The sequence below is a fragment of the Petaurus breviceps genome, unplaced genomic scaffold (assembly GCF_028583685.1).
Source record: "Petaurus breviceps papuanus isolate PSGF00001 unplaced genomic scaffold, PetGlider_PUasm1.0 216, whole genome shotgun sequence".
NCBI lineage: Eukaryota > Metazoa > Chordata > Mammalia > Diprotodontia > Petauridae > Petaurus > Petaurus breviceps.
Window position 1 is genome coordinate 919041 of NW_027185867.1, and position 26995 is coordinate 946035.

General features: G+C 37.5%; 2 protein-coding genes across 6 annotated transcripts in view; both read right to left on the reverse strand.

Moving 5' to 3' along the window:
- The window catches only part of ABCD2 (ATP binding cassette subfamily D member 2), a 117278-nt gene extending 104866 nt beyond the window's left edge, over nucleotides 1-12412 (reverse strand). The window contains exons 1-2 of one of the 3 annotated variants that reach the window (XM_069094227.1): nucleotides 12300-12412; nucleotides 2484-2660 (exon numbers count right to left, since the gene is read on the reverse strand). In XM_069094227.1, coding sequence (XP_068950328.1) covers nucleotides 2484-2660; nucleotides 12300-12408 — 286 coding nt within the window. In that variant the 5' untranslated portion in view covers nucleotides 12409-12412. Of the gene's footprint in view, nucleotides 1-2483; nucleotides 2665-4426; nucleotides 6081-12299 lie in introns of those variants that run through there. The other 2 variants (XM_069094225.1, XM_069094226.1) reach the window with 2 other exon arrangements.
- Nucleotides 9635-26995, reverse strand: part of LOC138165858 (dol-P-Glc:Glc(2)Man(9)GlcNAc(2)-PP-Dol alpha-1,2-glucosyltransferase-like) — a 37255-nt gene continuing 19894 nt past the window's right edge. The window contains exons 3-4 of one of the 3 annotated variants that reach the window (XR_011169472.1): nucleotides 23260-23334; nucleotides 9635-12437 (exon numbers count right to left, since the gene is read on the reverse strand). Coding sequence is in view for 1 of the 3 variants with exons in the window: in XM_069094233.1 (XP_068950334.1) it covers nucleotides 26190-26195 (6 nt within the window). In the remaining 2 variants the exon portion in view is untranslated. Of the gene's footprint in view, nucleotides 12438-17316; nucleotides 17332-23259; nucleotides 23335-26170; nucleotides 26196-26995 lie in introns of those variants that run through there. The other 2 variants (XR_011169473.1, XM_069094233.1) reach the window with 2 other exon arrangements.

Here is a 26995-nt window from a genome sequence, read left to right on the forward strand (position 1 = left end):
GTTTTGAAAATGTAACATGAATAATAATGAACACAATAGTTTCATCACCTTGAGACAAAAACAGATTTTATTCTTAAATGACAAATCACATGCATATGATAACCATATGAAAAACAGAAGATCCTAAGATCATTATCATATGAAAATGGCTTGAGAAAGTCCATTTTACCTGTGCTATGATATAACTTTCTCATTGGTTAGTTTGTCAAAAACCTCTGTATAATTCTTAGGAAATGTCATAATTTAGTTTTATTTGCACTTTATTTTGAGATAAAATTTTATTTTGTTTAATCAATGTCTTATTCTGGCATTCTTAAGTTTATAAAATAAGCTACTTTTAAAAATGTCTTTTCTATTCCTTGAATTTGGAGTCAAACAATCAGTATCTCTGATAGCTAAAAAATAATTTCACCAAATTTAAATCACCTACAGGAATAAATTCTTCACATATCTTGTTTACTTCTTATTTATCTCAATGGGGCTAATTTACCATTATTAATAATGAGCATTTTCTCTACTCTAGGCTACATGCCCCAGGGTTCTAGAATAAGGTCAGTGCTTCTAAACGTTTGTTATTGCTAACCATATATGGTATGCTCTTATTTTTAGGTCCTCCTCTGACATACACTAATTTTAAAACTTCGTATTATTTCCTTCTGAAACCTTTAAGATAATTATCAAGTCTGTTAGAAGTTCAATCTGAAATATCAGAGGGAGGGGCTAGGTTCTATTTTATCTTTGTATTCCTTCCAAGGAATAGGGCCTTGCAAATAATGAGTATTTACACGACAAAACAGGATTCAAATGGACATTAACATAGTAAAATGTTAGACTAAATTGAGTAAGATTAAATTTTGTAAAGATAAATATTTATCTCTGGCTTTAAAAAATCAGCTCCACAAATAGCAGATGCTCTTGGTATGGCTAGACAGCATTTTGTCTGGAAAAGATGTAGGTGTTTTAAGGACTAGAAGCTCAATATGAGTCATTAATGTGATATAGAAGTCAAAAAGGCTGGTACAATATGAAACTACCTCATTTTCAGGGGCAGTGAGGCAACTGTCTCACTGGATGTATTTGATGCTAGTAAGACCACATCTGGAATATTGTATTCAATTCTAAGTACCATGTTTTAAGAAGGAATAATGAAGAGTACATAAGGAGAGCAACTGGGGCTTCTAGTTCAGTGTATTCCCTTTTCTGGGCTACTCTCCTCCGAATTTACTATCAGGTTGGAGATCATGAAGATGGCTGCTACCTTGGTCTCAAGAGTATACTCTGTAGGGGCAGCTAGGTGGTGCAGTAAATAGAGCACCAGTCCTGAAGTCAGGAGGACCTGAGTTCAAATTTGACCTCAGACACTTGACACTTAACTAGTGGTGTGACCTTGGGCAAGTCACTTAACCCCAATTGCCTTGTCTTCCCCCTTCCAAAAAAAGAGTATATTTTGTGGCACCATCAGTGTGCTTTCTATTAGCAATCTACAGGTAGTAGATTGAACTAGCTGTTATCAAAACATTTACTATAAAAACAGTAGCTACAAAACATTCCCCCCATAATCACGAGGCAAAATTTCCCACAAATATATACAGTGACACTGGAAAGAATGGACACAAACAAGAGTACTATGATGGCTATTATAAATATCCAAATTAATTATAAAGGACATATGAAGAAAGATGCTATATGCATCTGGAGAAAGAACGGACAAATAGAAGTATGTTCAGAATAATTTTATGTATATATACTTGTGTCAAAAGGTATAGCCATGGGGGAGGGGGTATTGAAGGAAAGGGAAGAAAAAAAAAGAAATTTACATGATAATTTTGTTGTATATTTGAAAGGAATATTATGCATAGTAGATTTGCAATTTTATATGCAATCATCTTTTTCTATTGTACTATGCTATGGAAGTGCTTGTTTTATTCCATGAGTTTTTTTTTTTTTTTAAATGCAATTCACAACTCTAGACCCTCAGGATCTTTTCTCTCTCTGAAGAATATTCCCAAAGTTCATTATCATCAGGGATGGGTTGGTTGGCTGCTAAGCTAGACTCCCCAAAAGGCATAGTGTCTCTGCTGCAGAAGTGAACTCCCTGGGCTTTGAATGGATGGTGTTTCTATATGTCATATATATTCTCTTAGGCAACTGTAGTCTCTACCACTTGCAAACTCAGGCTCAGCTGGAATGCTTTCAGAATGGGCAGAGATCTTTAGCCTGGTTCTGGCAAAAGCCTTTTCCTTTCTGCTCCCTTGGAACTTTCCTTAGTTCTGAGGCTTGCCATCTCCAGGCTGGAGGAGGTTTAATTTTTTGGCGATTCTTCCTGGTTCAAAAACAGGTTGCCTTACTAAAGAGACCTCACCTTAACTTACAATGGCTGTCTTAGTACATTTTCCAAATCTTGATCTCTGCTGGCTAGGCCATAGCAAGGCAATGAATATAAAATAAAACTCGTATTTGAAATAAAGTAGAAATGTTGTTACCGCCATCTGCAAAGCCAGCTGCAGTGATGATAGGTACAGCTACCATAATCAGTCCACTGCTGCTCCAGACATACTTCATCAAGAATTGTTCTATCATAATGTACCATAAGCGTTTAGATAAAATGAGATTCATTTGGTCTGCTAAAGCCTGGTAACTTTTCTGCAATTGCTTCATTTCTACCTAGAGGGGAAAAAAAACAAGTATTTACATTGCTGGCCTCACCACCCTCTCTTTTTGCCCCTCCCCATCCTACTAAGCTATATATATTCATAATAAATATCTGCTTAGAGCTTTGCTTAGAAGGCTGTGTATGATTTTATGATATAATTTTTATCTTAAAAGATATATTGCATAAAGTGTCATCTTTGGATCTAACAGGTAATAAATACAGATTAAATTTGCTTTAGATAGAATCCTTATAAAATGAGTAGCTTGGTAGAAGATGCAATATTAAATACAAAACTCCTAACCATTAATTCCATTTGCATATCTTGATAATTTGAAAATCACATATATAACACTGCCTTTTATAGTGTTCCAAGCATTTTCCCCAGAAGAATAGTTAAGATAAAAACGTGTATTTTTGCACAAATAAAACCAATGCAACCAAAATTATAAAGAAAACAAGAAACTGGGGGAAAATTTTTGCTACAAGTACCTCTAATAAAGGCCTCCCTTCTCAAATATATGGAAAACTGAGTCTAATTTATAAAAATACAAGTCATTCCCCAATTGATAAATAAGCAAAGGATATGAAGAATTTCTTCGGATGAAGAAATCAAAACTATCTGTAGTCATAAGAAAAAATGCTCTAAATCACTATTGATCAGAGAAATGTGAATTAAAATAACTCTGAAATATAACCCATCAGATTGGCTAATATGACAAAAAAGGGAAATGCTGGATGATGGAAGGGATATGGGAAAACTGGGACACTAAAGCACTACTGGTGGAACTGTGAACTAATCTAACCATTCCAAAGAGCAATTTGGAACTGTGCCCAAACAGCTATAAAACTGTGCATAACCTCTGATCCATCAATACCACTACTAGGTCTGTATCCCAAAGACATACCCCCAAAAGGGAAAAGGGCCTATTTGTACAAAAATATTTACAGCAGCTCTTTTTGTGGTGGCTAAGAATTGGAAATTAAAGAGATGCCCATCAATTGGGGAATGGCTAAACAGGCTGTGGCATATTATTGTAATGGAATATTATTGTGCTATAAGAAATGACAAGCAGGATGATTTCAGAAAAAACCTGAAAAGATTTACATAAACAGATGCATAGTTAAGTGAACAGAACCAGAACGCTGAACAGCAATATTGTTCAATGAAGAATTGTGAATGATTTAGCTATCCTCAGCTATCCAAAACAATCTCTCAAAGGACTAATGATGAAACATACTATTCATCTCCAGAGAAAAAACTGATATTGTTTGGATACAGACTTAAGCATGCTTTCTTCCATTTTTTTTTATTTGAGTCTTCTTGTACAAAATTACTAACATGGGAATGTTTTACATATTTGCACATGCATAATCTATATCTGATTGCTTATTCTCTCAGGGAGAGAGGATCAAAGGGAGGGAGGAGGAAGGGATAAAATTTGGAACTCAAAACTTCAAATAAAAATGTTAATACAAAAAAAAAGAAAATAAATTGTGGAACATAAATATTTAATGTATTTATCAAACTAAGCACACTTTTTGTTTAGAATTAAATTACTCTCACTCTAGATATTAAAAAAATGAAACTTTAGAAAACATATTCTGCAATTCCATTTGTGATTAAAAGTGTAACAGAGCATTTATTTTCAAAGAAGTTTAGATGTCAGAGGAATCTGAACCTTTGAGGAAGTGAGACAACAGACTGTATCTTTTTCTGCAGTAGCAGCATCAAGCCATCTCACATTTCAGCTATTACCTTAATTTTTGCCTTACCTTATGTCCTCTGTAAAAGGCAATTTCTTCCACATTGGCTATAATTCGGGAGTGAACATACCGCAAATAGCCCTTCCTGTGAGCTTCTTCAGCCACCAATTTGCCAAATTTGGGAGAGCATGTTTTTAATACTTTAGCAGTAGCATACACTACAAGCCCTGCTAGCAATGTAGGCCCAATAGGGCTTGCTCCTCTGGATGTTGCAGTCTGGATGAGAGTATAGGAAGTCAGCATTACATCCAAAATAGGTTTGGTCAAATTAGAATACAAGTGAGCTACCGACTGAGAGAACATCATAATGTCCTCAGTCAGAGACTGATCAGGGTTTGCCAGTCTCCCATCCATATTGATCACCTTGTAGTAAGTCTGATTTGTGAAATAGGTCTCATAGGCATGATCTACCAAACGAGTTCTGAAAGCCAAAGCAAGCTTGCCCTCCAGATATCTTATTGCACTGTTGACAAATGTTGCAGGAATTGCAATCATAAGCCACTTGATTAATTTAATAATGAAAGTCCCAGGTTTTTTTTCCACAATGCTCTTCACAATTTTCCCATCTAGACCAGCCACATATATAGAAAGAAAAGTTCTTGAGATCAAAGCCACGGAATGGAGGCATAGCCAACCTGCTTCGGTGGTCACGAGCTTGGGAAAGAGGATTTTCCGAAGCTGCAGAAGCTGTCTAAAAAAAGCTGCATTCACTCCAGGAGTTTTCTTCCAAGAGCTCTCAGTGCAAGGCAGTTTCCCCCGATTCTCTGCAGTCGGGCAAATTTCCTCTAGCTTCTTCTTGCGGTCGGGCTGCTTTAAACGCTTGCGGATAACGGGATAGAGAGTTTTCAGAGCGTATGCCGCAGCCAGGAGGCAGGCGGCCCTTTTAGCAGTCCTAGATCTGGTCCATTTCACTCGATTGGCCGCTGCGTTTAACATATGGGTCATTTTCTCTCTCGCCCCAATCCAGCTTTCCAAAAAACAAAAAACCTCCCGATTTGTTTTAAACATCCATGACCCTCAGAAAACTCGAACTGATCTTTCGTAAAATCAGACTTATTCCACAGTCTGCAGCATTTCCCGTTGAGAGATGCGGTGGAGGTTAGGATCGACTTACATCTATCTACCAGGGACGATTTCTCCAAGAACTTGGGAGTTACACAAAGCAACCCACAGCTATAAACTCCTCCCCTCCCAATCCACTTATTGACTGCAAAGAGAGTAGGAGCTTTGTATCCGCGTAGTTTCTCTTTGAGCCCTAATAAGGGGAGGGGAAGGGAGAACGGAAGGCAGAGAAAATGTTGCTTCCTCCACAAAAGCGGTATCGAGAGTTAAATATCTCCGAAGGTGTCCAATAAAGGCAGCTGGTTGGGAGCAAACCTGACCTGCCCTACTGAGCATGCTCCGCATCGTCACTTGGAAATGAGTTTTAAGATCATCGTCGCCGTAGTCATCATCATCATCATCATCATCATCATCATCATTATCATCGTCGTAGTCAGTCATCATCGCCATCACTTCTCTAGATTTTAGAGGCTACTGTAGGAAGCAGGAAGGAAACTAGGGGTATCTGCAAGGTATATAATCTATGGGCAGGAAGGTTTGAATTACCGCAGCTGAAATAGTCTGATACGTGCAAGGCAGAAGTGGGAGGGGCATTTTGGAAAGCACCGTCTGCATAGATTATTCTTTCTAATCCTGAAATGTGTGTATTGTAGGATCACTCATAACCGCTGGGGCGCAGTGGGAAGATCTTATTTTTCTTCTTTCTGACTCTTCTTGACCCCATTTGGCATTTGCTATTTCCTTCTCCAGCTCATTTGAGAAAAGGTAACTGAGGCAAGCAGGATTAAGTGACTTGCCCAAGGTCACATGGCTACTAAGTGTCTGAAGCCAGCTCTGAACTCCGGAGGATGAGCCTTTTTGACTCCAGGCTGGGCCCTCTATCCACCGTGCCACTGGCTGCGCTGGGTAGATCTTACAGGAGATGTTTATAGTGTATAAGTGGGAATTGGATCTATCATAGCTACCTCCCTAGCTGCTTCTCTGTTACTGACATATAGGTATGTTGCCCTCAGGTCAGTCTACTATGTCAAATAACTAGAAGTAAAATTTATTTTACTGACTCAACATTATTTTCATCCTTTATTGTAACTCAGGTAGTTTTTGAGTTTCTGAATAAATAACCTTTTCCTGTTTGCTTGGTAGACTGAACTTATTTCTTAGTGGACTAGCTGAAGTCAGTAAATATTAGGTAGATCTCCTTCAGAACTCTGTGCCTTTCTCCAAAGATTCTTGTAAAATTTTAGGTTCTTTTTAATTAAAAAATTTTAAATTGGAGATAAGATAATTCTTCCTTATTCGGCTGTTAAAATATTTAAGAATTCCTATAGCCAAGTTAAGACTGTGTTTATTTGTAAACTTGTAATATTTAATTGTGCTCCATCCTGGGAGGAAAACTCACATTACATTTGTAACAGTGTTATACTTAATACTTTTCAGTTCTCATTCTACTTTCCAAAAAGTTAAATTCTGAGAATTCTGGATTTCCTGCCTTAGTATCTACTTGTATTATGTAAAATGAAAAAAAAACAAACCACTATAGCTATGCTTGGCCACATAAGGGGAACTTTAAAGTCTCTATGTACAAATATTTCCTGGTATTTCAATTGATCTTCATATAGAATGATCTTAAACCCTTCAGATTTTGGTTGCCCTCCTCTGGATACATAACAGCTTACTTAGTCACAAATGGAAGTTTAAAACAAAAAGTAGTTCCTTTTACATTAATACATTTATTGCCACTATACTCGCTTAGAATGTGACAGACACAACAGAGTAGCACTCTGTCCCACAACTGACCTCAGACAGAAATTGTAAGTAATTCTTTATTAAAAAAATATAATCAGCATGCTACATACTGATATTGTAAGATAGAAAACAGGATTTATAGGAAAATATGATGGTAAGGTATATGTACAGCAAAAAAAAAAAAAAGCCAATTTAAATTTAGGCTTCATTTGAGAGGTAGAGTGTCCATGATGACACACAATAATTCTACAGCATTATGCCCTGACAATACATCTGGAATATAGTGTACAGTTCTGGGTATCACATGCTTGGAAGGTCATTAACAAGCACAAGAATAGTGCTGATGGACAGACTTGCCAGAAGATACTCAGATTTTCACTGGCCAGAAAGGGAGCTTGGTTTTGAACACCAATATAAAACATGCTTCCCTGGACCTTAAGGAATCAGGTTGGTGGTTTGTACCTAGAAAGGTTGAAGTGTGTTTTGTTTGCATGTGTTTGATTGCATGCACTGAGAAGTGCAAGTCTAACTGGTGTTTTTGTAACGCTAGTTGGTATACATAACAGTAAATTGGTTTAAGTGTGTACTATTACCTGCCCCCTTTCTCTTCTTAGTCAAATAGATTTCCCATTCCTTTCCTCCCCTTCAACTAGTCTTGCTTCTTAGGGATTTTTTATTTCATTTTTGTACCCCTTTACTAAAAGGATTTCTCTCTCTTCATTATCCATTTTCTCTTTCTGTCTATTCTAGACCATCATTCTCTGATGCATGATCATCATAAAGGCAAGCTTCTGCCTTTTTGATTCCTGAAGCATTGGAGGAAGAGAAAAGAGAATTGAATTATGTTGCAGGGTGGTGAGTCAATTTGTGCAAATGTGCTGTAGGAGCATGGTATGCTGTGGAGTGTTAAATTAGTGTGTTAAGAGATAGCAAGTTGATTTCTCAGCTATGAGTTCATTGTATTATGCTGTTTGTATTCTTGGTGTCGGAGACTATGAAGACAATTGAAATTGTTTCTCTTTTGTGCATTTCTATTTTATAGAGGTTGGAGAAGTCATTAGAATCACCCAAAATGTCTATTCTGCCTTCTTGTTGGCCATGTGACCCAGATTTTTTTAAAATAAGTTTTTCTTGATAGTTTCTATTTCTTGCATCATCATAATTATCTAAAGTATCTCTTCCCCTCCCCTTCTCAGAGAGCAACCCTATATAACAAAGACTGTTGTTTAAGGAGGGAAAAAAGTCAGTACAACTAATTAATTTGTTGGAAAGGTAAAAACCACACGTAACCACCTCTCTTATTATTAGTGATTTGAATGAAGTGATTTTTCATGTAGTTGCTAATAAGTTGTAATTTTTCTTTTGAGAACTGTTTTTTATATCCTTTGACTACCTATTTATTGTCAAATGGCTATTTGTCATATATGTATATATATGCATATACTACATATATAGAAATATTGATATATCTTGAATGCTGATCCTTTATTAGAGAAATTTAATTCATTTCCCCCCATTTGACTACTTCCTTTCTCATCTTAGATGCATTCATTCTGTATGTATAGAAGCTTCTTAGTTTGAAGTAATCACAATGATCTATTTTATCTGTTGTAATTGTTCTGTCACTTGTTTGGATAAAAGCATTTATCTCACCCAGATCTGTTTCTTTTCTATAATTTTAATAGTATGATCTTTAACATTAAAATGGAATATACATTTAGAATGTATTGCAGAGTGTGGTGTAAGTTATTGGTCTATCTAAGCCTAATTTCTGCTAGACTCCTTTCCAGTTTTCCTACCAATTGAAAAAATACAACCAAATAGAGTTGTCCCCCAGCTAATTTATGTTTCTCAGTCCTCCTTGTCTAGTCTGTTCCATTAAGCTATCAAATACAACGTGGGTTTCATGACTACAACTTTATAATAGATTTGAATAGATCTTTTGTTTTTCTAAATGAATTTTATTATCTTATCTATGTCATCTTAGTAATTTGATTGGTATAGCATCATAAGTGTAAATTAATTTTGATAGTATTGTCATTTTTATCATATTGGCACAGTCTAGCCATGAACATTGAATATTCTTCTAGTTATTTAAGTTCTTTATTTCTTTAAGTTCTTTGTAATTGAAATTATTAAAGTCTTTTGTGTGCTTTGGTAGATTGATTTCCAGATAGTTTGTGGATTTTGTAATTATTTGGAATAGGGTTGCCTTTTCTTTATTGCTTCTTTTGTTTTGTTATTATCATATGGAAATGTTGATTTTTTTCGAGAACTTATTTTGTGGCCTACAATTTTGCTGAAGCTATTGTCTCAATGAGTATCTTTGCTCATTCTGTAGGTTTTCCAAGAAAATTATATTATCAGCAAATAGGTAGAGTTTTATCTCCTTTTTACCTATCTTGATGCTTTTAGTTTCTTTCTCATCTTATTGCTGTTGCTAGCATTTCCAGAACTATATCAAATAATAGTGGGGAGAGTGGAAATCTTTGCTTCATCCCCATATTTATTGGAAAAGGTTCTAGTGTATCCCCCCTTGCATATGATTCTTGATTTTAATTTTAGATTCTTTTTATATTTTAAAAGTGTCCCTCTATGCCTATACTTTGTAGGCTGGGTTTTTGTTGTTGTTGTTGTTGTTGTTGTTTGTTTGTTTTCTTTTGTTTGGAGTAAAGAATTGCCATACTTTGTCAAAGGATTTTTCTGCATCTTTTGAGATGACCATATGGATTTGGATGTTTTGGTTTTTCATATGATTAGTTATGTTGACAGTTTTCTTAATGTTGAACCATCTTTGCATTCCTGACATAAATCCCACTTGATCATAATTAATGATTTCTTGAATAAATCATTATAGTCTGAAAGGATTCTGTTTAAAAATTGGGGGGGGGGCAATGTTCATTAATGATGTTGACCTATAGTTTTCTTCTGTATTTTTATTTTTTCCCTTTTTATTTATTAGGAATACATTTGTATTATAAGATGATTTAGGTAATATGCTTTCTTTCTAAATTTTTGAGAATTTTTGAAGTCTGGTTACTGAATGTTGTTTAAAAGTTTGATAGAATGCTCCTTTTGTCCTTATTTTAGGCTTAATTTTTGGTTTTCTAATTTTTTAAAGCATATTCAGTTTGTGAACCCTCTCTTTTTCTATTTTGTTATTGTATGTTTATAAGGATATCATTTTCCCCTAAGGACTATTAGCTACATCACAGAAATTTTGGTATGTTGTTTCATTATTATAATTTTAGTTTATATAATTATTCATTGTTTCAATGATTTGTTCTTTGACCCACTCATTATTTAGAACTTCACTGTTAAGTCTCCATTTGGTCTGTATCTTTTGTTTGTGGTCCCTGAAATAATTACTGTTTTATTGCATTATGGTTTACAAAGGAGGTATTAAACATTTCTGCCTATTAATATTTATTTGCACTGTCTCTGTGCCTTTGCACAGGGTAAATTTTTTGTAGAAGTTCAATGTGGGGTGATAAATATGTATATTCTTTTATAGGACCATTTAGAGATGCCATAAATTTTATAACTCTAGTTTCTCCTGTAATTTATTCATTTCCTTATTTATCTTTTTGTTATTTTTCTGTTAGACATATCCAAGACTGAAAGATGGATATTGAAATCACCTGTAACTATTGTATTACTATCTATACCTTCTTACAGCTCAGTTAATGTTTTTTTTTTAAGGTTTGTATGCTAAGGCATTTGGTTTGTTTTCTATTGTATTGTTCATTTTAGCATTTGTTTCTTTTTTTACACCTTTTAACTTTTTGAATGTTTGCTTTTGCTTTTTCAGATAGCATGATGGAAAATACTGTCTTTTTAGATTCATTTGATGTATAGTAAATTTTCTTTATTCCCTTAATTTTATTTTCATATATGTCTTTCTTTATTAAATGTTTTTTTAAATAAGAAAACAAATTGTAGCATTTTGTTTTCTTATCCAACCTATAACTTTTCATTGTATTAGATCTGATTTGTAATTTTTTTTTGTTTTCTAACAAAAGTTATTATTTTTCCCCTCTTATGCAATAATAACAGTACTGTGGTCCTTAAGTTACTTTAGCTTAATTTTTTAATGTGTCAGTTTCCACTGAGACTTCCTCTCATTCCTGATCTCCTCCTCTCATTTGTTACCACTATCTTGTTTTGCATATTAATTTTTTTCTTTGCTACTTTTATCTGTTTATATAATTCCTCTCCCCCCTTTCTCTTTTTAGTCAAGTAGATTTCCCATTCCTTTCCTCCCCTTCAACTGTCTTGTTTCTTAGGGGTTTTATTTCATTTTTGAAATATATTCATTATCCATTTTCTCTTTCTGTCTGTTCTAGACCATCATTCTCTGATTCATGATCATCATAATTACCTATTCTCTCTATTTTCTCTGTATTTCTCATGCAATCAAAGCTTCCAAGATACCCATTTTACCTCTAGGAACTTTATACAATGGTAGAGCTCACCCCTTTTCCACTGGGCCTAACTCCCAGAACAATGCCAAATATTGCAGGTCTCAGAGAGGAAACTGTGCCATGGTAGGGTCCCTCCCCCTTTACATCCCTGATTAGCAGCCCACCACTTATCTACATCCTGCCCAGGTCACCCTCTTCCTCCATTTGCCTTAAAATCCCCTTCCTGGGCCCATGCTTTCCCATTCTCCCAGGTGCCAGTTTCTCTCCGAGGCTTGACTCCCCGCTACCCAACATAAGACAGGTAGACTTTTCAAGTACCACATCTGCCAGGCCACACCCAGTGCAAGGTCTCCATCTCCCTTCACAGAACAGCTCTCTTCAGCCATAGGAGCATTTATCAGGGGACTCCCTTTTCAATCATTTTTCCTCTCCTCCTTATCCACTCCCTTGGAGGCTGAGACCACAGGGGTCAACTTCCCCCTATTGCTAGCCCTTGATTTAAGCCTAGTGTATCATTCACTCCTCTCTTTTCCCCTGCTTCCCTCCTTCCCTTCCCACCACGACCCCCCTTCAAGTACCTTCCCATAATAGAATGTAGTCCCACAAAAGAAGCATTCACCTATAGGCAGGGTATCTATAGAGCCCCATACCTACCTCTGCCTTCACCACGTTCTCCTTGTACACATTTAGAAAGAAATTTCTTGCTGGTCTGCTTTCACTCTGTTGCTGCCGCCATCTCTGACTGTTGCATTTATTCATTTCTCCTGCATTTCTGTTTTTTGAGGTGTCTGAAAAGCAAATAATCCTTCAGTTCAGGTTTCCTTTCTAAAAATGTTTCAACTGCTTCTTTATTATTGAATGTCTATTTTTTTCATGTATGATTGAATTAAAAATTGCAGGGTAGGTCAACTTGTACTGAATCTTGAGTTCCATTGCTCTTCAGAACATACTATTCTGGTGGGTGCAGAATAGTCTTCTTTTATTAAATTTTCTTTCCTTTTTATTTCAAGGTCTTTAGCAAAGTTCTTTGCAGAACTGTTGTTTCTGAACCAAATTGTTAAATTTAACCGATAAGTGTTTGCAGCCTTGGTTTTTTTTTTTCTGGCAGTGATCTGTGAATTCTCTCAATTGGTATTTCATTTTCTTTATTCAGAAGCTCTGGGAAATCAATCAATATCTATCATGTAGCTACTGTGTACCAAGCAAAAAGGGACAAAAGATAATCACAGCCCTAGAGGAGCTCACAATCCAATCACATTCAAATGAAAAAAAGAAAATAATTAACAGAGGGAAGGAACTAGAATTAAGAAGGTTTGTAAAAGATAGGATTTTAGTGGGAACTTAGAAGAAGCCAGGGAAATCAGTATGCAGAGTTAAGGAAGAAAAGTGTTTTAGGCATAGGGGACAGTCTTACAGTACATGTACAGGTGTAAAAAGGTGTAAAAGGTGTAAAAAGACTGGAAAGATAGGTTATGAAGAAGGGCTTTGAATGCTAAAGAGAGGTTTCTGTATTTGATGCTGGAGTTACAGAAAGCTACTAAAGTTTACTGAAAAAAAGTGTGACATGGTCATACCTATCATATCTATGCTTTTAGGAAAATCACTTTGGTGATATTGGTGAATGGAGGATGATTTGGAATGGAAAAATATAGGCAGGCAGACCCACCAGCAGGTTATTGCACTGGTCCAGGTGTGAGCTAATGAAGGCTTGCATTAGAGAGCTGGCAGTGTCTGAGAAGAGGAGGTAAGTACAATTGATGTGAAAAGGTGAAATTTACGGGCCTTGGCAGCAGATTAGATATGAAAGGTGACAGTGCAGAGTTGAGGATAGCTCTTAGGTTACAACCCTAAGGGATGGGAGGAGGATGTTGCCTTCCACAATAATAGGGAAGACAGAAACAGGAGAGTTTTTAGGGGAAATAATGAGTACTGTTTTGGACATATTTAGTTTAAGATTTCTACTGGACATTCAGTTTGTTATATCGAAAAGGCAACTGTAGATATAAAATTAAAGGTCAACAGAGAGATTGGGGTAGGATAGGTAAGTTTAAGAATCATCAGCATAGAGATCGTAATTAAGTACATGGGAACTGACAACATCACCAAATGAAGTAGGATAGAAGAGGAAGAGAAGAGGGTACAGAAAAGAGCCTTGAGGGACACCTATGGCTAAAGGGCATGAACTGGAGGAGTATCTAGCAGAGCTATGCCAAGTCAAGGAGGCATAGATATTTAAGAAGATGATGGGTGAAATCTGAAATAACTGAGCAAACAAAGGTCTGAGCTTTCAAGTATATCAATTTATTAAGCAATGCATGCCAATTGCATAACAATTTAGAACCATTTTAGAACCAAGCCTTTTTAACTTGGCATTGGACCTCAAAATACAGGGGGAAATAGATTATTATCCATTAAAAGCAAACAACAGTATATAAACCAGGATACAACATGAGGTAATCTGATTTTTAATCAGAGAAAAGATTAGGAACTTTGTTGAATGAATTGCAAAACTTGGAAGTGGGGAGAGTGAAGGGGAGCAATTCTCTGAGATCAGAAAAAGAGCTGCCCTACTCCTCTCCAAGTGTCTGTATGTAATCAAAGGAACAAAGAAACAGAAACTGAGTGATATAATGCCAGTGCAATATTTACAGCACTGACTGTGACCATAAATAGTCCCATATAGTGCTCGATCACAAAATATAACATTTTCCACATAGAGGACAGAACCGAAACATTTATTTAGACACCAGAAAACAGAATCCCAAAACCAGTAAGTAAGCTGATTCCATCATAGTAGTAAAGAAGTTAACAAACCATAACAACACAGAGATCCACAGCATCATTTAGCCTTCCCACAAACCAATATAAGATCAACATTTACTCACTAACCTCTCTATCTCCTTGCCTGAGCTCCTCTTTCTCCTACTGTCTCTCTAGCTCTGACTCCTAGCTTCCTGTGGTTCTACTCTGCCCTTCAGCAAACTCCTCCCACCATAGGCTCCATGTGACTACATTCAGCCTATTAGGGGGCAGAGTTTACTTTCAAAGCAGGCAAGATCTTCAATTTCCCATTCCCATTACAAGTTGCCAGTACAGGTCACTGTCTTCAGATAAGTTTTCAGATAACACATATGGGTTGCTTGAAATGTACAAATGTGAGAAGACTCCTTGCATCAATCTTTGGATCTGACTGGGTTTCTGATCAGTATAACCAGGTCCTTAGTTAAGGTCTCAAAACAACAGGTAGTTGTGGTCCAGTTTTCTAGCCATGCAGGTCTAGGTTCAAACAATGCATTAAGATTTTCTCTAAATTCCTACATTTAAACTTGTAAGTTTTCTTATAAGAAAGAAAGTGGGCTAGACCCATAATTGAATATAGAAAAGCAACTAAGCTAGATCTAGAGTTAAATCATAGGATGGAGTCAGTGTGGTTCACTTAATTCCCACAATTCCTTCAATAAGGATAGGCCAATCAATTTTCAGAGAAAACTAGCTTTACCCATATTGTGGGCAAAGGGAAAATCACTGGAAAATAATTCTATCACACACCACTCCATGGTGGCAAGGTTCTAAGAATCTTCTAGAGACCTTGTTGGAAGGAATGAGTTTCAGAACTCAATGATATGGTCAATGTAGTGGTGATGCCAAATTTTTTGCAGTTTGAGTGGTTTTTCTGATGCAAGGCAAAAACAATGGACAAGAGTATCATCATGAACAGAAGAGATGATGATACTTCCAGCATAGTCAACAATTCTTCATTGTCAGGATCATCTGTAATGAACTGACTGAAATCACAGGTCTCTGATGTGTAGGATATATGTTGCCCCACTAGGTTATGTGTGTTCATATGGAATTGTCCAGATAAGACTCACAGGGTACTATAAATAGAAATATCTAGAGTCTCCTTATCCCAGTGTTAGTGAGGTCAAAGGAGATTCTAATTCCTGCCAGGAAAGGAGGAGGAGACTGGATCCATAAGACTGACCATTCTGCTCTCCTCAGAGAGATGGTACTAGGTTACCTGAAGAGGCAAGGACATTGAGGCCTAAGTGACTCTGCACCATGGAAGAAATAACAAAGAGTTAGAGAGAGTCAGATAGTCCTTTAATTTAAAATCGGTAAGTCTTTTAGGAGACTAGATGTAAGAAACCGCTAACTTGGATAGGCTTTTCCCTTCCAAGGGTGATCCAAAACAAACTATAGTCTTGGAGGATCTAAAATAAGCTGACCATCAGTCTCTGTCAGGATACCCCAAGTGGGAAATATAAGTTTGCCAAAACCTGAAAAATCTAATAAATTTCTTTCTTCTTAAAACATGGTAGATAGAGGACTTCTGAGAGTCACAAGCTGGTGGAATAAGCAAGAGATCACCTTAACTGTCCCATATTCACTTCCAAACATCAATAAAAAAGTGCCCCAAAATGAATCTTAGAAGAGCAGAACCAGCGAAAAGATGGGGTGAAAAATCCTCTAGCCCAAGAAACTTGGAAGGTCAGCAGGAAAGATCACATTCTCAGCAATACAATGATCCGAGACAGTTACAAAGGACTCATGATGGAAAATATCCATATCCAGATATCCATATCCATATCCAGCCTGGAGTCTGAATGCAAATTGAAGCATACTATTTTCACTTAGTTTATTTTTTTGTGTGTGCTTTTTTTTCTTTTTGCTCTGTTTTTTCTTTTACAAATATGACTAATGAGAAAATATGTTTTATATGATTGTACATATATAACCTAATTTCAAATTGCTTATAATTTTAGGAAGAAGGGAGAAAAGGAGAAAAAATTTATAACTCAATATTTTGTAAAAATGAATGCTAAAAAACAGCTTTATATATAACTGGAAAAAAATAATACTATTAAAAAAACATGGTGAAGCGAGTGTCCATTCTGTGCCTGGAGTTCTCTGGGTTTTTCTTAACTACTCAATTCCCCCCAAACTTGACTAATTCCAGTCTACTTTCTGACATTTGACCTGATGGCAGGACTGGGCTCTCCCATACTTCTGGAGGTCTAGGCCAGTCCTGTGGTTTCTTTCTTGGAGCATGGAGTGATGTGTTATTCTAGGATCTCAGGGACAGATTGGGGACCTTCAAGCTTTCAGTGTTCCCCAAGTGATCTGATCCAGGGAAAAGTTTGTGTTCTCCCTGGTTCAAGTTCTATAATTTCCTGACCTGGGTTTCAATTAGAGTAATAATAGAATGCTGCTGGACTCAGCTCCTATCAGCCAACTGGAAAGTTCTGTTGGTTCACAAGGGTAGAGCTGCAGGCTCCTCTTTGGTCTGGGCCTCCTGCCCTGGTTATTTCTTTGCAGTCTGGGCTAGATGCTGGAGTTGAGATCTCACTCTGCTCCTGCAACCTGCGTCATCTGCAAGTACAAATGAACCTCCTCCTCCTTTATCAGTAAACTAGAAAGTGTCTCCCTACCACCGCTTTACAAAGACCCTCACCCAGGATTTCTCACTGAGAAATGAGTGGTGGATAACAGAGCTGGTACCTGTCTATATCGCAGTGCTCTAGTATGACCATGTCCGGAAGTGTCTCGGCTGGGTCTGGACCTCCTCTTGCTCTGCTGCGCTGCCTCTCCCTGGGAACTGGAGTGTCCATTGTGCTACATGCTCCTGCCCCAACCCAGTCTCCAGAGTCTGCAGAGCTCTCTGTCTCTTCCTATGCCAACCTGGAAAAAAAGGACTTGTAACTATTTCATATTTTCCCATCAGGTATTTTCTAGATCTATTTAGAAGAGTTTTGTGGACAGGAGCTTGGTTAGATGGTTTCCTTCTTCTTGGCCTTCTTGGCTCCACTCCCTTCAACAATTTAATTTTTTTTTCTCCTCGATCTGTTTTTGATATGAGATACCTTACAGTTTCTTGTTTTGTTTTTTTTTTTTGCCCAGTCCTTTGATTTTGTTTTAGTATTTCTTATTTTCTTAAGGAGTCATTGCCTTTTATTTGGTCCATTCTAATTTTCAGGGAGTGTGTTGCTTAGGCAAGGTTTTGTTCTTCTTGTGCCAAGCTGTTAATTCCCTTTCCTAATTCTTTCTTCTATAGATTTTATTTCTTTTCCATTTTTTTTTCCTCAAGTGCTTTCTTTTTTAAACACATTTTCACTCTTTAAGGGGAAAAAAACCTTCTTGCTTCAGTTCTTCCAGGAATTCTAAATTAAGTTTGTGCCCCAAGCTATGCTTTCCTTTGAGGCTTTGCCTGTAGATATTTGGACCCATTCTCTTCTTCTGCATTTGCTACCATAACTGCTTATTATGGTGGGATTCCTTTCTTGTTCGACCTTTCTTCAAGTCTATTTCCTGACTTTGTATTTGATGTTAGGGCTGTACTCTGCCACATCTCTGGAGAGAAGGTATAGACTGGTCCTATTGCTATTTTCACAGGATACTAAGTGTCGTGTGTTCCAAGATCTTAGAGATAGATTGGGGACCTACAAGCTTTCAGTGTTCCTCAGGTGTTCTGATCCAAGGAAATGTCTTATTACTCTCCCATTTGTCCAAGCTCTGTAAGTTACTGGCCTGCGTTTCAGTATGAGCAACAGCAGGACGCTGCTGAATTCAGCTTCTGTCAGTAACCTAGGAAGTTCTGAGGGTTCTGCATGACAGAACTCCAGGTTCCCCTTTGTTCTGGGATTCCTGCTCTGGTTATTCCTCTGTAGGCCAGGCTAGATGTTGGAACTGAGATCTCACTCTGCTCCCGAGGTCTGAGCCACAGTTGATTTCCTTTGTTGGTGCAGGTACCCATCCAAGGCCTTCCCACCCAGGAATGTTGCCCTCATGTACAGGCCCCCTTCTCAGTCTGCTCTAGATCTGTGACCCGGAGACAGGTGGTTGGTGACAAATCTGCCAATTGTTATTCATCCCCATTGCAGTGTCATGATATGGGTCTGGGCATTATCCCAATCTATCTTAGAACTTCTCTTACTTTGGTACACAAACTCTCCCTGGGTGCTGAAGTGCCCCAGTATCAGAAGACCTCTCTGTCTCCCTAGCTGACTTGGGCTGCACAAAGGACTCATTGTTACTTTTTCTGGATTTCTCTATCATGATTCAATCCAGGGTACTTTTTAGAGACGCATGGAGGTGTTGTGGGTGAGAGTTCAGTCGCTCTGCTTCCTGATACTCTGCCACCTTAGCTCAACCTGGTAATTGCTTCCTAACTGGCATCCCTGCCTTAAGTGTTTCCCCATTCCAATTTATTTTCCTCACAGCTGGCATAGTGATTTTCCTAAAGTGTGTCCGAAAAGGGGGTCCATGTCACTCCACTGCTCAACAAACTCCAGTGGCTCTCTATTGGCTCAAGAATGAAATATAAGCTCCTCTGCTCATCATTTAAATTCCTCCACAACCTAACCCCAATCCATACCACTCCCCAGACATTATTTTGCTTCCTATATTCTGCTTAAATGGCCTTTCTGTTCCTTCTCCCATGTTCATGGATTTCCACTGGCTGTCTCCCATGCCTGTAATAAATTTTCTCTTCCCCTCTTTCTCTAAGGAATCCTTGTTCCTGTTTCCATAAAAACTCTACTCACACAACACCTTATTCATGAAGTATTTCCCAATCCCTATAGCGGCTAGTGCCCTACACTTGTGCACGTGTAATACATATGTGTATGTATTTATAAATATAAAAGATATTTATATATTAAAAATATAAAGAGAAAGGAGAGGGAGAGAGAGGGAGAGAGAGAGAGAGAGAGAGAGTCTGTAATACAACATAAGAACATTGAGGTAAGAGATTTTCATTTTTTATTCCCTAGACCAGTGCCTGGTGCAGAGTAGGCACTTAATAAATGCATGTTTTGACTGAACAGAGAAAAGATGATTGGGGGATTTCATCTCAATTTGCATGGTCCTGAAAGAAATACAGAGGCTTACCCTTTCTTTGCCAGGGAAACTGTTGGAATGGTTAAACTTGCTATGGAGTTGGGGGACATGAGAAAAAGCAGGAATTTGGGGAGAGTAAGAACAAGCAGTAGACCCAGATAATTAATCAGCAGCTACATAGTAAGCAATCAATGAAATAGTCTTGGAGGGAAGAACAGGGAGAGAGGACATCTCCACAGAAGGTCTTTATATTATATATTTGGGTCTAATTATTGCTTACTCATTGGTCCATTTCATTTTTCCTTTTAATCACATTTTCTTCTGTAATAACTGTGCTTATAAATGAGAACTCAATATAATATGTGTGTAGAGCTATGAATACATTTTCCCAGGATTCCTCTGTGATGGTAATGAACCAGGAGAGTAAGAGGAACTAATGCAGATCTTCAGGAGAGCACAGGTAATGTAACAATGAATAGGTACAAACTAATCATTCACAGTTCATTTATTCATCAATTATTTATTGATCAACCAATAAAACAGATAAGAAATAATTCCTGCCCTCAGGGAACTTTAAGTCTAGTAGACATGAGGAGACACATATCAGAAGACAGCATAGCATCCTCCACTAAAGTCCTACTTTGATATCACATCATGATACGTAGAGAACACTAGAATATGTAACAGAGTGAAAGTTCTGTTAGATCCTGCAAAAATGGAATGGTGTTAAGTACAGTTCAGAGACTTGCATAGCCAAGGTCAAAAAGGTTCATCAGCATTAAGTTGAACAGCAGGTGATAAACTTTTTGAAAACAGAAAATGATTAAATTGGGCTACTAAAGTGTTGAAGTCAATAAAACAAGTCTTGTAGTACCAAAGAAGCAGATAGTGTATGATAAATATCATAAGCATGAATAAATTACTATACAATTCAAAATCAGGGGATATTACTCTTCACCACACTAATAATAAAAGCTTCATGAACAAGACTGCAATTGAGGTCAGGCATGGTGGAGCACAATTTTAATTCCTGCTACTAAAGGAGGCTGAGACTGAGGAATCTTTTGTGTTCAGAAGTTGTGTGCTGCAGTAGTGCTGAAGCTGATCCAGTATACCCAGTAAATTCATGCCAATATGTAGCTCACTGTGGCTAAGGAAAAAACAGCAGGCATATTGCCAAATTTAGGGAGAAGGGGGAGAAGGAGAAGTAGAAAATATTGAAAGAGTTCCACAGGTAGAGATGAGAGGTTATTCCCTGAGGACTACAGAACTCACAAGGTACAGAGGCAAGAAAGGACAAAGTAATTTGTGGGAATGTTAAATAATTCAATTCTGCCTGATGGTGTGACATAAGTAGGGGAAGAATGGTGAATAAGTCAAGAAAGGTAGGTTGGCATCAGGCCTTGAAGGTCAGCCTAAAAAATGTGCTCTTAGTTTGGCAGAGTATATATGAAAGAGCTGTGCTTTCAGAAAGAAGATACCTCAGAGGCCATCTATACCTAAACCCCTCATTTTAAAAATGAGCAAATGGAGATCCAGAGAGGATATAATCTGCCCAATGTCATTAAGGTCATAAGCAGACTTTGAAACACAGACCCTCTAACTCCCCCACTATACCATGAATATAGTGGTGATATCCTGGATAGTTTAGAGAGAAAAGCTAGTTATTTGGTGACAAATCTGCCAATTGGAATCTATCCCCATTGCAGTGCCATGATAAGGGTCTGGGCATATCCCAGTATGGATCTGAGAACTTCTCTTGCTTTGGTACACAAACTCCCCCTGGGTGAGAAAAGAGACAAAAGAAACTGGCTGAAAAAGATACAAGAGTACATATAACACAGGGCAGAGGGAATAAGAGTCTGAACTACAGCGGTGGCAGGGGGAATGGATGTCAGGTCCAAAAATCCAGTAGTAGCAGAATAATCTCAATATAGTTGGAGAGTTTGAATATCAGTATATTGACTAATATTATGTACTTTTAAAACTTACTTTCCATATTATCATTATTCTCCCTCTACATTTATACCCCAAAGGTATAAGAACTAAGATGCCTACTTAAATCTGATATAACTCCCTGTCACCACACACACACACACACACACACACAAATAGCAAAGAAATTTTTCTTACTGCTTTATATCCAAAATCTTAAAAATATTTCTCATTTTCACAGTTTTCTGAAAGGTAGTATCAATTGTTGAAGGTGTATCTGTGATCCCTTACAACTAAATTCAACCCAACAAGTAGCTCCAAATGGACTTGACTTAGAAATGCAAACATTATAATAAACATTAAAGGAGCAAGGAAGGAATTACCTTTCAGATTTATGAATGGGGAAGAGATGCCTAATAAACAAGTAATATCAAACAAAATCTCCCAATTATCATACAAGGTAAGATGGACAATTTCAATTATGTGAAATTTTAAGTTTTACATAAAAAAATTAGAAATGCAACATGTAACTGGGGAAAAAAAAAACTTTTCAACAAGTTTCTCTGATAAAGGTATTATTCCAAAATATATAAGGAACTAATTCAAGTTTAACAGCCTTTCTTTAATACATAAATGTTCAAAGGAAGAAATCTAAGCTATCAACAATCATGAAAAAAATTATCTAAATAGAAAAATGCAAATTCAAGCAACTTCAAGGTTCTACCTCACATCTATTTAATTAGTAAAGACACCAAAAGAGGAAAACACAAATACTGGAGAGTCTATGGGGAAAACAGGTAAATTAGTACTAAATTAGTGGAGCTGTGAATTGGTCTAACCATTCTGGAAAATGATTTGAAATGATGCCTTGGGTATCCTGCTACAAGGTCTAGTTTCCAAAGAAATTGAAGGAAGACCAAATTTATATGTACAAAAATATAGCAGCTCTTTTTGTGGTAGCCAAAAATTGGAAACTAAGAAAGTTTTTAGGTAGTATATTACTACTTTGCTTTACAATTTGGAAGTATATTCATCAAGTTACCAAACTACATCTACTATGAAGTCTGAATCCCGACTGACACATATTATTTTCTCTCTCGTTTTTTGCTGTTTTTTCTTTCTCATGGTTTTTCCATTTGGTTCTGATTCTTCTTTCACAACATGACTAATGTGGAAATATGTTTAATATGATTGTACATTGCATGCCATCTTGGAGAGGGGGAAAAATTTAGAACTCAAAATCTTATAAAAGTAAACGTTGAGAACAAAAATTAGTAAATAATTGTTTTTGGGGAAAAAAAGAAAAACATTTAAAATTAATAAAAATAAAATTAATAAGAAAAAAACTGGGTTGCCTGGAAAGGTTCATCAGTATTGTATGTCAATTTATGACAACATGCTTGTCTGGGTTCTGGATAATGGACAATGAGCTCACACGTTCCCAGTGCCCAGTGGAGTGAAATTAGGCTGTGTGCTTACTTTTTAGCATAATGTTTTCAGCAATGGTGTCAAACACCTTCAATAAGGATGAACACAGCAACAAGGTCAGCTACAGCACTGATGGTAAATTATTTAACTTGAAAAGGTTATAACCCAAAACTAAAATAGAGGGAGAGTTAGTGCATGATTTTTTATTTGCAGATAATTGTGCACTCAATGAAGCCTTGAAAGCTGAGATGCATCAATCAGTTCTTTGCTGTTTGTGCCAATTTGGGCCTAAAAATTAACACCAAGAAAACACAGGTGTTCCACCAGTCAGCACCATACCATCCATATGTGAAACCATCAGTGATAGCAAACGGAAGTTTTTGAATACTGTGGATAAGGTTCACTTACCTTGGCAGTACACTATCCAGAGATGCACACATTGATGAGGTTGACATTGCCAGAACCAGCTCAGTGTTTGGGAGACTGAAGGAAAGTGTGGGAGAGACAAGGTATTAGACTGACTACCAAACTGAAGGTCTACAGAGCTGTTGTACTGAACTCATTGTATGCCTGTGAAAACTAGACAGTATGCCAGCACCATACCAGGAAACTGAATTGCTTCCATTTGAATCATCTTAGGAAGATTTTGAAGGTAAGGTAGGATAAGGTAGGTAGGATATCTGGTAGGATAAGGTACCAGACAGTGAGGTCCTTTCTTAAACTAAACTGCTGAGTATTCAGACTCTACTGCAGAGGGTGCAACTCCAATGGGCTGGCCATGTTGTCTGAATGCCAAATGTACCCTTGCCCAAAAGACTTTTATGGAGAACTCATACAAGGCAAGAGCTCATGTGGTGGTCAGAAAAGGACCCTCTCAAGGTCTCTCTAAAGAACTATGGAACTGACTGCATGACAGAGGAGACCCTGGAACAGGACTGTCCAGTATAGTGTCCCCTCATCAAAGAAGGTACTCTACTCTATGAACAAAATAAAACTGAAGTAGCTCAAAAGAAATGCAAGATGCACAGCTTTAGAGACTTCATCCCAAATGTTCACATGGACTATTTGTACCCAACCTGTGGTAGGGCATTCTGAGCTCATATTGCTCTGATCAGTCACAGTCAGATACAATGTAACTTGATTCTAACATAGTGATGTCATTTGGGTCTTCCTCAAGAACAAAGGACAACTGCCACATCCTGGTATGAGCTATAATCTCCTCACACCTGGACTACTGCAATAGTTTTTTGGATAGTCTCCCTCCTACAAGTTTCTCCCCACTCTAGTCCATCTCCTCTCTGCTCTCAAAGTGATCTATCTCAAGTGATCTATCTCAAGTATCTCAATGTTACCACCCCTACTCAATAAACTCTACTGACTCCCATTGGCAGAATCAGATGTAAAATACTCTGGTATTCAAAGGCCTTCATAACCCTGTCCCCTTCCTCCACTTTTCAGTATTTTTACACGTTACACTTCTCTATATACTCTAAGAGCAAATGACATTGGCCTCTTTGCATAAGACACTAAATCTCTTGGCTGTGGGGCATTTTCACTGGCTATCCATTCAATGCCTGGAATTCTATCTCTCCTCATCTCTATCTCCTGGCTTCCATGGACCTATACTAGGGCATCACCAGACCCATTCTTGGCACCATGATGGAGGCAGGTGCCAACTGGTAGCTTTGTTGCCTACTACCAAATTCTAGGTCACAGTTCCAGGGTAACAGAGAAGGGGACCTGTGTACAGGGGTGCCATTCTCAGGAAGGGAGGCCTTGGATCACACATCAAGAAAGAAGGAAATTCAGAAGCAAACAACCTCAGCTGGCTCAGACTCTAGGAGCCAAGGAGGGTCTGAGTTCCTGAATCTAGTCCAGCCTGTAAAGAAATAACAAGTAGAGGAATCCCAGACCAAATTCCACCACTCTGAACCACAAAGGCTTTTTAGCTGGCTGATAGGGGGCTACATCCAGCAGCATTCCACCGCTGAGCAGACCAAAAAACAACAACTTGCAGAGCTCAGACAAGGGTGGGGTGGGGAGAGTAGTAATGAGACTTTGCCTTGGATCAATCCACTTTGATGAACCATGACTTGAATATTTCTTTGCAAGGTTAAAACTAAATCTATAAATGACATGTGACAAAAAATCAAAGCATCTCAAAAAAAGCTATCTTTTTTTTCAAAACTCTTCTTCAAAAGGAAAATTCCAGATGAACATTTTTCCCTAGTTAGGAAAGGTCACTGATGAGCAGGATGATATATGCAAATCATTTGAAGAATATGCAGTTATTACAGACCTAGTAATTGGAGAATACAATGAAAGTTTCACTGACTGAGAATCATGACATCACACTTAAAATAGCATTTCAGCCTCACCTAGTTGATATCACCAAAGCACCTAAAGAACTACAGATGGAAATGATTGAGCTCTCAGTAGATGACATTTTGAACTCATTGTTTGATGCTAAGAAAGATGCAATAGAAATATGGAAAAATGCAGTAGAATACCCATGCCTTCATCAACATGCCCCAAAAATGCTTTCTGGCTTTTCAACCACTTATTGCTATGAATCTACATTCTCCTACCTAACTCAAATCAAGACACCCTTAAGGTCCCAAATGACTGATACCCATCCAGAAGATCAGCTGAAACTGTGGACCTCCATGCTGCAACCTAATATTCAAATTCTTTCCAACAAAAAAATAGACACAACAAAGTCATTAAAAGGTAAGTTAACTTTAAAATTAACAAATAGTTTTCATTTTTTGAAATGATGAAGTACATAATACTTAGATTTTTACAGAATAATGTACATTTTTAAGTATATCTAATGTAAGTTTTTGAATGCAGCTTTATTTGATTATAGCTAAATATTAATGTGGCCTTCCAAAGTGAAAAGGTTCCATAACCCTGACCTAGACCATTCCTGGTAACCAACCCCAAATACCCCAGTCAGATACGCCTTCATGTTTAATCTCATAGACCCTCCCCTAACTTTCCAATGAAATTTAGTTAAACACATATGTATAACATTCATTTAATCCCCATTAAAACATTTTGCATTCTGTCATCTTGGATTAAGCTCTCTACTTTAAGTTGTCTATTTCTGGGAAACAGTAACCCTTAGAAATTCAGTGTTGAAAGGATCTGTCTTTGACCATTGTCCACCAAACTCAGAGACATGCATCCGTGAAACTGTCTTTAACTCTGGTATCAGTTGTTAACAGTGCCTGTAATGGGCCTTATTTCTAGGGAAGATTTGCAGTGGCATTTCTTCCTGTAGATTAACTTTTCAGGTTCCAAGGCTCTTGTAGAGATTTCCTAGGTAATGCTGCTTAAGCCTGTTAGAAACAAGAGAATAATTTAGTAGGGCTTGACAAAACCTAATTATGTTAGCCCTCCAATAAGTTCATTCGTTCACTAATGAGTGGAAATTTTATAGAATTTATTTTATTACCATCAGGGTATAGAAAGAGTATCAATTAGGCTACCCATATCTCATCTGAAAGTCTAGAGTTTCAGTCTTCACATACCACTTGTTCTATCTTTACCTGAACTCTTTACATTGCATAGATAATGCTATCTATAAGCTAGAAGAAGTATCTTTAAAAAGAATCTTTGAGAGAGATAGAGCCAAGATGGTGGAGTAAAGGCAGGAATTGACCTGAGTTCTCCCAAATTCCCCTCCAAACAATTTTAAAACAACACCTCAAAACAACTTCTGAAGCAGCAGAAACAATAAAAGGACACGGTGAAACAATTTTCCAGCCAAAGACAATATAGAAGATTAACAGGAAAGGTCTGTCTCAATGGGGTGGCGCACAGTTCAGTTTAGGCCATACCCTAGCAAGTCAGCAACAGACCTTGGGGGTAACAGGTAATTTCCAGAGCTCTCAGCCCACAGACAGGAAGGGGGCAGGACAACTAGTCAGAAGGAGATCACAGGGGACCCTTTGTTAGTACTGGGTGTAGGACTCTGTTGCACTGCCCATACAGGAATTGGGATCACAGGCCCAGATCACAATCCTTGGGTGAGGAGGAACACTAACATACAGTTCCAGGGTGGAAAAGACTGCTCATGAATTCTCACAGACAAGAGCAGAGGCCAAGAGAGCAGTGATCTCAGATCATACCACCTTAG